This window comes from Rissa tridactyla, chromosome W, assembly GCF_028500815.1.
Source record: "Rissa tridactyla isolate bRisTri1 chromosome W, bRisTri1.patW.cur.20221130, whole genome shotgun sequence".
Classification (NCBI taxonomy): domain Eukaryota; kingdom Metazoa; phylum Chordata; class Aves; order Charadriiformes; family Laridae; genus Rissa; species Rissa tridactyla.
Window position 1 is genome coordinate 15,978,298 of NC_071496.1, and position 13,197 is coordinate 15,991,494.

Genomic DNA, 13,197 nt, shown 5'->3' on the forward strand with positions numbered 1-13,197 from the left:
ACTTTCCCCAGTTCTTTTTGCCTCCCTTTTCTCCTTCGAGCCAGGTATGACAGCTTTTGAGAATTTTGAATATCCTTGGGATACTCAAACCAGCATGGTCCTGTTGCTAGGTCTCCTGAATGTGTTCCAGGTCTTGTTTAGGGTTAAGCAACTATTTAAGACTACCACCCAGAGATCTGCCATGAGGCTGGATACTCATGGGTGGCATGGCATGTGGGAGAACATGGGCAGGTACCTAGAGAACTTCTCACCTCCCATGGTCTGGGACTTCACCCCTGAACAATTACAGGACCCTGATAAAGTGGTAGAATCTCTGAAGGGAAAATGCTGTGGCTATTCCAGAAAGGCACAACTTACTGGCCAGGGCCCAGCACAGTGCAATATCTGCCAAACACTGCTCCATATTATGCAGCACCCTCAGGGGAAAGAGCTAGAAACCAGACCAACAGACACTGCAGCTACTGCAACTCCTGCAGCAGGCACTGCAGCTACTGAAACCCTAGTGTCAGGCACGGCAGCTGAACCAGGAAACCAACCCATGCCAGTATCAGTTGCCCCCATACAGAAGAAGTAGTACACAAAGAAATCAGTTTGCTTAGTAAGGGATGATGATGAACCAGGGTCATCACGAGAGCAGGAGGAAGAGGCAGAACCAGAGCTAATTACTCGATCCCTATCCCTGAGTGATCTGTGGGATATGCAAAAAGATTTCATCTGACTTTCAGGTGAGCACATTGTCACCTGGCTGCTCCAGTGTTGGGATAACAGGGCCAGTAGCCTGGAATAACTAGAGGGTAGGGAAGCCAGGCAACTGGGATCCCTGTCTAGGGAAGGGGGCATTGACAAGGCAATTGGGAAGAAGACACGAGCCCTCAGCCTCTGGAGGTAACTCCTATCAGGCGTGAGGGAGAGGTACCCCTTCAGTGAAGATGTTGTATGTCACCCCAGCAAGTGGACTACCATGGAAAGAGGTATCCAGTACCTGAGAGAATTAGCTGTGTGGGAGATGATTTATTATGTCTTGGACAATGCAGACTTACCCACAGACCCTGATGAGGTCCAATGCACAAGGCCCATGTGGCAGAAGTTTGTACGGAGTGCACCATCATCATATGCCAACTCCCTGGCAGTAATGGAATGGAAAGGTGAAGAGGGACCAACGGTGGATGAGGTGGCTGGCCGGCTCCAGCGATATGAAGAAAGTCTCTCTTCCCCACCTTGTCTCAGCTGTGGAGAAACTGTCCCAGAAGGTCCAGCAACTTGAAGAGAATATGTCCTACTCCCCACCTGTATTAAGAGTCGTATTAAGAGTCGTTTAGATGTGGTGTTAGGGGATATGGTGTAGGGGAGGGCTTTGTAGAGTGGGGCTGATGGTTGGACTCGATGATCCCAAGGGTCTTTTCCGACCTAAATGATTCGATGATTCTGTGTATGGGCCAGCTTCTCAGCTATTAGGAGCAGGCGTTTCCCCACTCAAGAGAGAGAGTACAGAGGGTACACACCACGAGGCACCCCGTGGTTCTGCCTGAGTGACCACGGAGAGGACATGAGGAAGTGGGATGGACAACCTACTTGGATCCTGAAGACACGGGTACAGGAGTTGCAAGGAAGGACAACCACAAAAGGGGATCCCTCCAGGAAAAGTGCTGCCCCAGTTTCCAGCGGGCAGTTCCCCATACAGAGCAGAAGGCCTGATCTTGCTTCTGATCCTCTTGAAGGAACTTCCAAGTCATTTCTGCAAGAAGTGAGTAATGGATACTATGACCAGGATTAGAGGGGCCCTGCCTCCGGCCAGGTGGAGGAAAGGGACAACCGGGTTTATTGGACGGTGTGGATTTGATGGCCTGGCACATCAGACCCACAGGAGTATAAGGCTCCAGCAGATACCGATACACAGTGCACCCTAATGCCATCAAGCTATAGAGCGTCAGAACCCATTTGTATTTCTGGGGTGACAGGGGGATCCCAAGAGTTGACTGTACTGGAGGCTGAAGTGAGCCTAACTGGGAATGAGTGGCAAAAGCATCCCATTGTGACTGGCCCAGAGGCTCCATGCATCCTTGGCATAGACTACCTCAGGAGAGGGTATTTTAAGGACCCAAAAGGGTACCGCTGGGCCTTTGGCATAGCTGCCTTGGAGACGGAGGAAGTTAAACAGTTGTCTACCTTGCCTGGTCTCTCGGAGGACCCTTCTGTTGTGGGGTTGTTGAGGGTCAAAGAACAACAGGTGCCAGTTGCTACCACAGTGGTGCATTGGTGGCAATATCGCACTAACCGAGACTCTCTGATTCCCATCCATAAGCTGATTCGTCAACTAGAGGTTCAAGGAGTGATCAGCAAGACTCACTCACCCATTAACAGTCCCATATGGCTGGTGTGAAAGTCTAATGGAGAGCGGAGGCTAACTGTAGACTATCGTGGCCTGAATGAAGTCACACCACCACTGAGTGCTGCTGTGCCGGACATGCTAGAACTCCAGTATGAACTGGAGTCCAAGGCAGCCAAGTGGTATGCCACAATTGATATAGCGAATGCATTCTTCTGAATCCCTTTGGCAGCAGAGTGCAGGCCACAGTTTGCTTTCACTTGGAGGGGCGTCCAATACACCTGGAGTCGACTGCCCCAGGGGTGGAAACACAGCCCCACCATTTGCCGTGGACTGATCCAGACTGCACTGGAACAGGGTGAAGCTCCAGAACATCTGTAATAATACATTGATGACATCATTGTGTGGGGCAACACAGCAGAAGGAGTTTTTGAGAAAGGGAATAAAATAGTCCGAATCCTTCTGAAAGCTGGTTTTGCCATAAAGCGAAGTAAGGTCAAGGGACCTGCGCAGGAGATCCTGTTTTTAGGAATAAAATAGCAAGATGGACGCCATCAGATCCCAATGGATGTGATCAACAAAATAGCAGCTATGTCTCCACCAACTAGTAAAAAGGAAACACAAGCTTTCTTAGGCATTGTGGGTTTTTGGAGGATGCATATCCCAGATTACAGTCTGATTGTAAGCCCTCTGTATCAAGTGACCCAGAAGAAGAACGATTTTAAATGGGGTCCTGAGCAACGACAAGCCTTTGAAAAAAATCAAACAGGAAATAGTCCATGCAGTGGCCCTGGGGCCAGTCCGGGCAGGACAAGATGTTAAAAATGTGCTCTACACTGCAGCCGGGGAGAATGGCCCTGCCTGGAGCTTCTGGCAGAAAGCACCAGGGGAGAGTCGAGGTCACAGAATCACAGAATGATAGGGGTTGGAAGGGACCTCTGGACATCATCTAATCCAACACCCCTGCCAGAGCAGGGTCATCTAGAGCAGGTGACACAGGAATGGGTCCAGGTGGGTTTTGAATGTCTCCAGAGAAGGAGACTCCACCACCTCTCTGGGCAGCCTGTTCCAGTGCTCTGACACCCTCAAAGTAAAGAAGTTCTTCCTCATGTTTAGGTGGAACTTCCTATGCTCAAGTTTGTGCCCATTACCTCTTGTCCTGTCACTGGGCACCACTGAAAAGAGCCTGGCCCCATCCTCCTGACACCCACCCTTTAAGTATTTACAAGTGGTGATAAGGTCCCCCCTCAGCCGTCTATTTTTCCAGACTGAAGAGACCCAAATCCCTCAGCCTTTCTTCATAAGAGAGGTGTTCCAGTCCCCTAATCATCTTGGTAGCCCTTTGCTGCACCCTCTCCAGCAGTTCCCGGTCCTTCTTGAACCGGGGAGCCCAGAACTGGACACAGTACTCCAGGTGGGGCCTCACCAGGGCAGAGTAGAGGGGGAGGATGACCTCCCTCGACCTGCTTGCCACACTCCTCTTGATGCACCCCAGGATGCCCTTGGCCTTCTTGGCCACAAGGGCACATTGCTGGCTCATGGTCATCCTGTTGTCCACCAGGACTCCCAGGTCTCTTTCCACAGGGCTGCTCTCCAGCAGGTCAGCCCCTAACCTGTACTGGTGCATGGGGTTATTCCTCCCCAGGTGCAGCACCCTACACTTGCCCTTGTTGAATTTCACAAGGTTCCTCTCTGCCCAGCTCTCCAGCCTGTCCAGGTCTCTCTGTCTGGCAGCACAGCTTTCTGGTGTGTCAGCCACCCTTCCCAGCTTTGTGTTATCAGCAAACTTGCTGAGGGTGCACTCTATCCCCCCTCATCCAGGTCATTGAAGAATATATTGAAGAGGACTGGACCCAGTACTGACCCCTGGGGAACACCACTCGTCACTGACCTCCAACTAGACTCTGTGCCCCTAATCACGACCCTCTGAGCTCTGTCTTTCTACCAGGTTTCAATCCACCCCACTGTCCATTCATCTAACCCACGCTTCCGAAGCTTCCTTATGAGGACCCGTAGGGTTTTGGAGTCGGGGATACAGAGGATCTAATGCCTGCTGTACTCCAAGAGAAAAAGAGATATGGGCAATGTATGAAGGGGTTCAAGCTGCTTTGGAAGTGGTTGGTACAGAAACACAGCTCCTCCTAGCACCTCGTCCTTAGCCTCCAACACAGACAGCTGTCAGTCCAGAAATACAGATGGGTTGTGCCCCTTTGTATTCTCATGGTATTAGGGTACACTGTGCACTGGTGTCAACTGCAGCCTTATATTCTTTTGGGTCTGGTGTGCCTTGTCTTTGAACCCACAAAGTCCAGTAAACCCGGTTGTCGCTTTCTTCCCCTTGGCTGGAGGCAGGGCCTGTTTATTCCTGGTCAGCGTATTTATTACTTGATTTTTGTAACTGCAAACCAGAAGTCCCTTCATCAGGGTCAGAAATAAGATCAGCCCTTCTACTCTGCTCAATAGAAACTGGAGCGGTAATTTTCCTGTATAGATGTCTTTTGGCTGTTGTGGGCAAAACAGACTCGACTTGAGGAATTTAACTTAATTTAAAACACTTAATTACTGTTTTGGTGTTTGGGGGGAAAAAAAGAAGACAAACACTTAAGGAAAACACTTTTCCTCCCCCTTTCCCAGGCTTAACTTCAGTCCAGACACCTCTTGTCCCCCCTTCATAGTTTCCACTCCCCTTTTTATCAGTGCATCTTATGCTCAGTCCCTTCACAGGGAGGCCACAGGTGGTGCAGGAGATTGGGGTCAGGACATAGTGGTTTCTTTCTGCCACTCCTTGTTCCTTACTCTCATCTTCTGCTGCTCTTTCCTTCTACTCGTTTCCTCTGCTTTGGCATGGGTTCCTCCACAGGCTGCAGTCCCTTCAGGGGAGTACTTGCTCAGGCATGGAGTTCTCCCTACTGCTCTGGCCTTGTTTCTCTTTTTCCCTTGATATTTACTGCCCTTTCTTAAATATGTTTTCATAGAGGCTCCGCAAACTTCTCTGGCTCAGCTTTGGCCTGTGGTGAGTCCATTGCTAAGCCGGCTGGAACCAGCTGTGACTGGCATAAGGTAGCCACTGACCTCCTCCCACAGAGATCACCCCTGCAGGGCCTGCTTCCTCTCCAACCTTATAATTTATACCCAATACATTACTTAAAAAGAAACCCTAAAAAACAACCCAAAACAAAAAAAAATCCCACACACTTATTTTTAGAAATTAGAAAATACTAGAATAAAAATATTAGTTATGAGCATACTAATCAATAGACTTATAAACTAAGATTTAATTTCTTGCTCTGCTTTATTAGAGTAACTGTTTTCTTCTAAACACAAGTGATCAGTAAGAGTGTGACTTTTACTTAGATTGTTTTCATAAGTGCAAATTCAACTAGTTTTTCAATAACTTCAATCACAATAGATGTATTATAGGAAATTGCGTATTTTATAGATCTGTTTCCCACAAGAGTGTGCAGCATGTGGTATTTGTGTTCTTTGTATTCTGTGCTGCTTTTCATTGTAATTTTGCTTAAATTTAGTTGAGCTTAATGTTCTAATCATATCAGTTATGTTAATGATTTCTTTATGATAACACAAAATCAATATGATGCAATTTTCTTGAAAGGCATGACCAAGGTTAAAGTAGGCAAGGAAGATTCTTCATCTGCTGAATTCGTAGAAAAAAGAAGAGCAGCATTAGAAAGGTAATCTATGTATCTAACTAAAACTTGTTTTGCGTCAAAATGAATTGTAATATAGTACATGGGCTCTCTAACTGGGATCTGGACCATCTGTACTTAGGTAGAGAGTGTGCATTGCTATCTCATGTCCAGCTTTTCATCCACCAGTATCCCCAAGTCTTTCTTGGCAGAGCTACTCTCAATCCCTTCATCCCCCAGCCTGTATTGATACTGGGGGTTGCCCCGACCGTTTTGATGTAAGAGATAGCATATCTCTGTCACTCAGTACTGGCCTACAACTAGTATTGTTCAAATACCTTTGCTATGGAAGGGTGTTATAGGAGAAGAGTCAGAGGTCACTCAGACAGGTCTGATCTACTAGTTTGTTTATTGAGTTCTAATCAGTAAATTTAGGTACGTAAAATATTTAATAAGTACAGAGGGATTGGCAGTCAATACTCTGCTATTTACTACACTTAAAGTTAGTATGAGATACAAAGATCATCATGTAAGCTTACTATACGTATCTAAATGTTATATGCATGCAAAAAATGTCACTTATCAACCCACTGATGCCTAGTGCCAGGTAAGGGATCTCTCAGCCTCAATGGGTAACCTTGAGAGGCATCCCTACTCAAGGGGAGATCGCCGCCGCGCAGCCAGCTGCTATGGAGGGAGAGCTCAACAGACCCTGATGCCTGCATGTATTTATAGCGTAAAGTGGTTGACTCGTCATCAGGTTTTCTGCTGTGTTCATGCAGTTTCTGCATCTTATCAGCCCACTCTCCAGCCAAACTGGTTTTGTGGTTTTGGTGCTGTGTTCTTGCTGATAGCTTTGCACAATAGGATTAACTTCGGTTAGGCCTACTTGTTGAGCATCTGCCTGGACAAAAGTTCAGTTAGTTGAAACAGGAGGAGTGCACCCATCACAAAGGGTACTGACATTGATGTGCTGCATCATCCCTTTGTGTTGACATGGCTGGTAAAGCCTTTCAAAAGCAACTAGTAAAACTTCTATAACATGCTTACATACAGCTGAGTCAAGTATACAGACTTAATTTTGGTATGATTTCATAATATGATGTCACGTCCTGCTCTGAAAAGAGGGAGGGTAAGTGACTTAGATTCGCAAATCCCCAGTGGCATGGACTAAGGTGAGACAAATCTCAAGGTCTGTATACAAACATTTATTAGATTAGTAACCAGGTCTTAACTAGGTCCACGATAATTGGTTAGGTATATAACACATTATGGCAAGCAGTAAGGTATGCATTGCGTTACTTCTTTGAAAGAAAAGAGAAAAGGAAAAGAAAAGAAACAAAGGGATAGAGAAGGAGAGATTGAGAGATAGACAGAGAGAAAGATAAAGAGATCACTGGTCCCAGTTCCAGTGTTAGTCCAGTCAGCGCAGGTTGTAGAAGCACTCCTCTGTAAAATCTCTTCAGGATTTCTTCAGGGAAAAAATCTTCCCAGGTCAAAAATATTCTTCCCCCTTTTATGTTTGCCCACTCCTAGGGGCAGTTTCATCTCCTCAGTACTTTTGACAGTGTTGGGAAGGCTTCACGATATATTCCGTTTCTTTTTTCAGAAAGACCATGAATGTCTTATCTGGCAACAAGCAACTTTTTCATCATATTCCTAAGCCAATTTTAGCTAGCTTTTCCATTCAGAACCAAAAAGTCACCTACCTATTAAGGTGTTCAAAAGGTATTTAAGAGGCAGTGGTTATGTTGCTGTTTCCTAAAGCTGAGGTCATTTGCCCTGGTGCAGGTGCTTTCTGCAGCAGGGCCAGGGGATTGTGGTGTTCAAGGGGGTTTCCTGAGCCAGGGAAACCTCAGGGGAGCACAGAGACCTGCTAGGAGCCCGCAGCTCTCATGAGAGCAGCTGATGAGGTATGGGCGGGGCCAGGAGTAGCGGTGTCCACTCCCCACTCCCACAAAAGGCAGCACTAGAGACCAGGAACGCTGCAAACATGATGGGCAAACAGGGTGTGGTATGGCATTTTGTGCAGCAGTTCGAGTGGAAGGGCACGTGGGGAGGGCGCCTCTTTGAAGGAGGGGCATTCCACTGGCCGAGTGGGAGACTTGAAGGACACATAACCCAGCAACCAGCCACTGTTCTGTGACCATCTGTACAGGTCAAGGGTACTCATCCTACCTGATCCTCAAGGCAGAATGGTGTGCACTTGTCTGAGAGCAAAGGTTGCAGCTCCAGCTGGGGGTCTGCACCATCTACCCCAGTGATGGCTGGTGCCTCCACCTAGACGGAGCTGCTGAAGGGAGAGGCTGCAGTGCAGACCTCAGACTGCAGGAGGTGCCTAGACCTTTCTCCTGGGGCAGGGATAGGTGGCAGACTTGCCTGCAAAAGGTATGCCCAGGTGGAGGACCTCCTGCAGCAGGTGGTTGAGCTGCAGGAGGCAGTGAGAAGGCTGCATAACATCAGGGAGGCTGAGAAGAAGTTAGATAGCTGGTTCCAAGCGCACTCTGCAGTGGGCCCACAGCCAAACAGTCTTTTCATCAGTTCTTCCTGTCAGAGTAAAGGGGTTTGAAAGGGCCAGTTGAATCTGGCAAATCGCTACATGATTGGTGCCGCAGCCATGGTTTTGGCTAGTTAGACCATGGGGCTTGCTTTGAGAAACATGGTCTACTGGGGCCTGAGGGGGTCGGTCTGTCTGTCTGTCAGAGAAGGGGAAGAGCATCTTTGGTCAGAGGCTTGCCAAGCTCGTGAAGAGGGCTTTAAACTAAAACTGCCAGGGGAGGGGAACCTCAGTCCATCCCACTCCTACCAGTATGATGCTAATGCCAGTAATAGATGCCTGGAGAAGGGTTGCAGGTCAACGGGAGAGCACCTGGAGTGCAGCACAAAGGAATACCAGAAACTCCAGCCAGTAAGTCAGCTTCATTGGGGGCCCAACTTAAATGCCTCTATGCAGATGCATGTAGCATGGGGAATAAACAAGAGTCAGAGATGTGCGCACGCTTGCAGGGCTATGATCTTATTGGCATCACAGAGACATGGTAGAATGGCTCCTATGACTGGAGTGTTGGAATGGAAGGATACAGGTATTTCAGGAAGGACAGACAGGGGAAAAGAGGAGGGGTTGTCACCCTCTATGTCAAGGACCAGCTGGAGCACATGGAGCTCTGCCTGGGGATGGATGCGGAGCTGATGGATGAGGAGCTTATGGGTCGGGATTAAAGGGAGGTCAGGGACAGGTGATGTTACAGTGGGTGTCTGCTACAGGCCACCTGACCAGGAAGACTGAGTGGATGAGGCCCTCTATAGACAGATAGGAGCAGCCTCACGTTCACAAGCCCTGGTCCTTGTGGGGGACTTCCGGCAATGTCGGAATCCAATGAGCCGGCAATGTGTGCTCGCAGCCCAGAAATCTAACCGCATCCTGGGCTGCATTGAAAGAAGCGTGGCCAACAGGTCGAGGGAGGTGATTCAACCACACCGATATCTGTTGGAGGGACAGCATAGCAGGGCATAAGCAATCCAGGAGGTTCCTGGAATGCGTCGATGGTAACTGCCATCTCCAAGTGATAGAGGAGCCAACGAGGAGAGATGCCATGCTCAATCTTGTTCTCGCCAACAAGGAGGGGCTGATAGGGAATGTGAAGCTCAAGGGCAGCCATGTTGTCTGTCACCAATCACCTCCTCGTTATCCATGTGCCTTAGCAGAGTTTCCAGGAGGATGTGCTCCATGATCTTGCTGGGCACAGAGGTGAGACTGAAAGAGGGTAGATTTAGATTAGATATTAGGAAGAAATTCTTTACTGTGAGGGTGGTGAGACACTGGAACAGGTTTCCCAGAGAAGTTGCGGATGTCCCATCCCTGGAAGTGATCAAGGCCACGTTGGATGGGGCTTTGAGCAGCCTGATCTAGTGGAAGGTGTCCCTGCCCATGGCAGGGCTGGTTGGAACTAGATGATCTTTAAGGTACTTTCCAGCCCAAACCATTCTATGAAAACATATCAGTGTGCCCCAGAAAGACCAAAAAAATCTGTTCTAGGTTTCCCAGAGCTATGGGGAAAGTGGGCAGGAAAGCAATGTGTCTTTTTTATTAAATTCACTAAAGTTTATGCCTTAGAATAGTGACCTTAAGTACTACAAGTCTGACAGGTGTCTTCAACCATAACTCTAGTTGCTTGCAGTGAAAATGTTAGTTATTTCCCTTGGAGTAAGTGCTATTCTCTAGCAGCAATTTTCTAAGGAAAAAGCTCTGTGCCATGTCAACTTTAACTTGTACTTGCTATTGACTGTCAGAACACTCAAGGAAAAGTTGAGCAATCTAATTTATGAAATAGTTTCAGTGCAACTCTTAGCTTATTTAGGAAGAAAAATAAGGATCTGGTGGCCATATCTAATGGAGGATGGAGAAAATACATTGTGTTTACAATATCAATGTACTCAAACTTTCCATTAAGTCCCAGTCTATATAATTCTCTAGGACGGTTTCCAAGCAATTTGTGACTGTAATGGGGCAGTTCTGGTATTTTACAGCTGGGGCTTGAGCCAAACTAAAGCTTTGCATAATATTAAAATCAGTTATGACAAACTTGCAGCGGTTTTTAGTTAACGAGCACTGTAGAAAATTACCTCTTCAACTCATATTTGTACAATCAGTAGTTTTTAGATCCAAGTAGAAATGTAAAAAATTGCAAAAGGAAGGAGTTGCACTAATTTCACTTCTGGGTGGATGAGTCCTGTAGAACTTATATAGGTTGAAGGCTGTCTAGCCAGTGAATAAATAGTTCATACCCAGAACAAGATCAGTTTGCTTCTCCAAGACTTACTTTAATTCTAAAACAAGCCAGCCAGAATTAGCTGTAACAAAAAGCCTGTTTGCTGTACAGTATGAGAATGTGTTTAAACATGCCCATCTATTTTCTGGCTTAAATTGGTTGTTGTTAGAGCAGGAAGCCTTCACTGAGGTGTTAGAAATATCAAATATATTATTTTAATACTGTGAAACATAGATTTATGGCAAATTATGACACCTTAAGAAGTTTGATGTAAACAATCTAGGTTAGAAACCACTGCCAGCAACTTGTCTTTAGAGGTGACTTTACGTGTGTTCAGACCCCATTAGATAATGAAGAAAGGTTACATGCTACCTTAATTGTACCCATTCTTTTGCTAAAGGACACTTTCCAATGTTGTCAGGCACATGTATTCTGTTTTGTTATCTAATATTTTAACTTTTTTAAATCATAGGTATCTACAAAGAACAGTAAAACACCCTACCTTGTTGCAGGATTCATATTTAAGGCAGTTCTTGGAAAGTTCTGAGGTATTTACATTCTTTTAAGTTCCTTATTTGTTTCCAGATATGGTAATGTACGAAGTAATGTACTATTTGTATTGAGACCTAATCTCCTAAATTCATATGAAATAAAATTGGATTGTACTCTTCATGGGACAGAGTGACAAAAGGCTACTTAGATAATCGTGTACAAAGTCTGTTGCCTTTACCTCTGATAAATCTTAGGTTGGTAGTGACCAAAAGCTATCTGCTGTTCAGTGACTTCTGCCAAGTGAGTTGGTCTGTCCGGTTCTGAGTGAAACTCATCATACACAGAGTGAAAATCCATAATCAGTGCTACTGAGGATTAATTAAGATCATGAATTAAACTGACTTGAAAATAGTTCTTGCGTCTAGGAGTCAAGCTTGAGGTCTATTTGCATGATAATGTGAACAGGCATGCAGTGCTGCTGACCATGCTAGATGTTTTGTGGATAGAGGACTTCAGTCACCAGTACTATCAATCTGTCACCTTTCACAAAATGAAATATATTGCAGAACAGATTGTCTGTTATGTCTCCAAAAACATAAGTCTATAAATGTGCATAGTGGATTTGCTGTAGTAGTGGATTGTCTTTTGGCCAATGTCAATATCTTAGCTATGCTAATAAGTCACAGAGGCCTTGATACTGACAAAAGCATCATTGATAGATAACTTAAAGTGTCAATGCTGCTGACACAAAGTATCAGGTACAAAGGATAAATGGCCTAACATCGGGGCCACTTTGTACAGCATATTTAGACTAACATTAACAAAGAATAATATCAGTTTAAAGTTTGTTAACTTACTCCTGAGGATTTCTAAGTACCTCACAAATGCACAGTTCTCACATACTCGTAAGGTAGGTTTTGAAACCTGGCTTATATTTAAAAGCAAAAAGACATCAACCTTTTATGATCTGTACACAGTGTAAATCTTGCATTATAATGAAGTGTTTTACAGAATTTCTGTATCTTATTGTAAATCTAAGCTTTTCTGTTTCTATAGTGGCAGTTTGTTCTCTGTAGTATATAGGTGGCTAGTTAGGACCTTTGGCTAGTTCATAACTTCTGACAAGTAGGTTGTTCCATTTAAATGTAAAGGTGTAGAAGAAAAGTAAATAGTCTATATTGTTAGGTTTTCCTCTGAGAATGTAAAAAATAGTAAAACTGAGAAATCAGATTACACTATATTGTAACGCGTAGGAGTAAAGAAAATGGTCTATCCTTTTCTTTTCCCCCTTGTACCCAGTTAAACCTCCAGCCTTTTAACCAGTCTGTTTGCCCTTATTTGTCATTCATTTCCAGCTGCCGAGAGCGGTTAACACCCAGGCTCTGAGTGGAGCAGGAATATTGAGGATGGTAAACAAGGCTGCTGACGCTGTCAACAAAATGACAATCAAGATGAATGAATCAGATACAGTAAGAGCTGATTATTTTTTTTACTTGAATAATGAGTCAAATTAATGAGTCTCCACTATTGCATTTTAAAGCTGTAGAAGTAGAAAATGAGATAGTAATTTGCTTATTGGCTTGGATTCTTAGCTGTATCAGTTGACCATCATAGCAATAAATGGATAATTTGCTGCTTTAAAACAATAAATGCTGTTGGTAATATAAATTATAATGCTAGACTCTTTCCTCTTTTGTCAGTGGTTTGAAGAAAAACACCAGCAATTTGAGAATCTGGATCAGCAACTTAGGAAACTTCATGCCAGTGTCGAAGCATTAGTCTGCCACAGAAAAGGTAACTTTACTTCTATGTGACTGCATGAGCTTAAGTGCTTAGAGCTTTAGAAAATGTTAATGAAACAGGAACTTAGTATGTCAGAACTCTTAACTAACAAGTAGTTAGTTTTACAATAAATTTCAATGCAAAAGTTTTCTAACTCTACCTTTTAGTTTAAACTGCTCTA

General features: G+C 45.2%; 1 protein-coding gene across 2 annotated transcripts in view; it reads left to right on the forward strand.

Annotated features, from left to right (window-relative positions):
• LOC128901935 (sorting nexin-2-like) overlaps window positions 1-13,197 on the forward strand; it is a 62,009-nt gene that overhangs the window by 25,837 nt on the left and 22,975 nt on the right. For both annotated transcript variants that reach the window (XM_054184085.1, XM_054184086.1), the window contains exons 7-10: window positions 5,940-6,018; window positions 11,215-11,290; window positions 12,590-12,703; window positions 12,935-13,028. In XM_054184085.1, coding sequence (XP_054040060.1) covers window positions 5,940-6,018; window positions 11,215-11,290; window positions 12,590-12,703; window positions 12,935-13,028 — 363 coding nt within the window. The remainder of the gene's footprint in view (window positions 1-5,939; window positions 6,019-11,214; window positions 11,291-12,589; window positions 12,704-12,934; window positions 13,029-13,197) is intronic.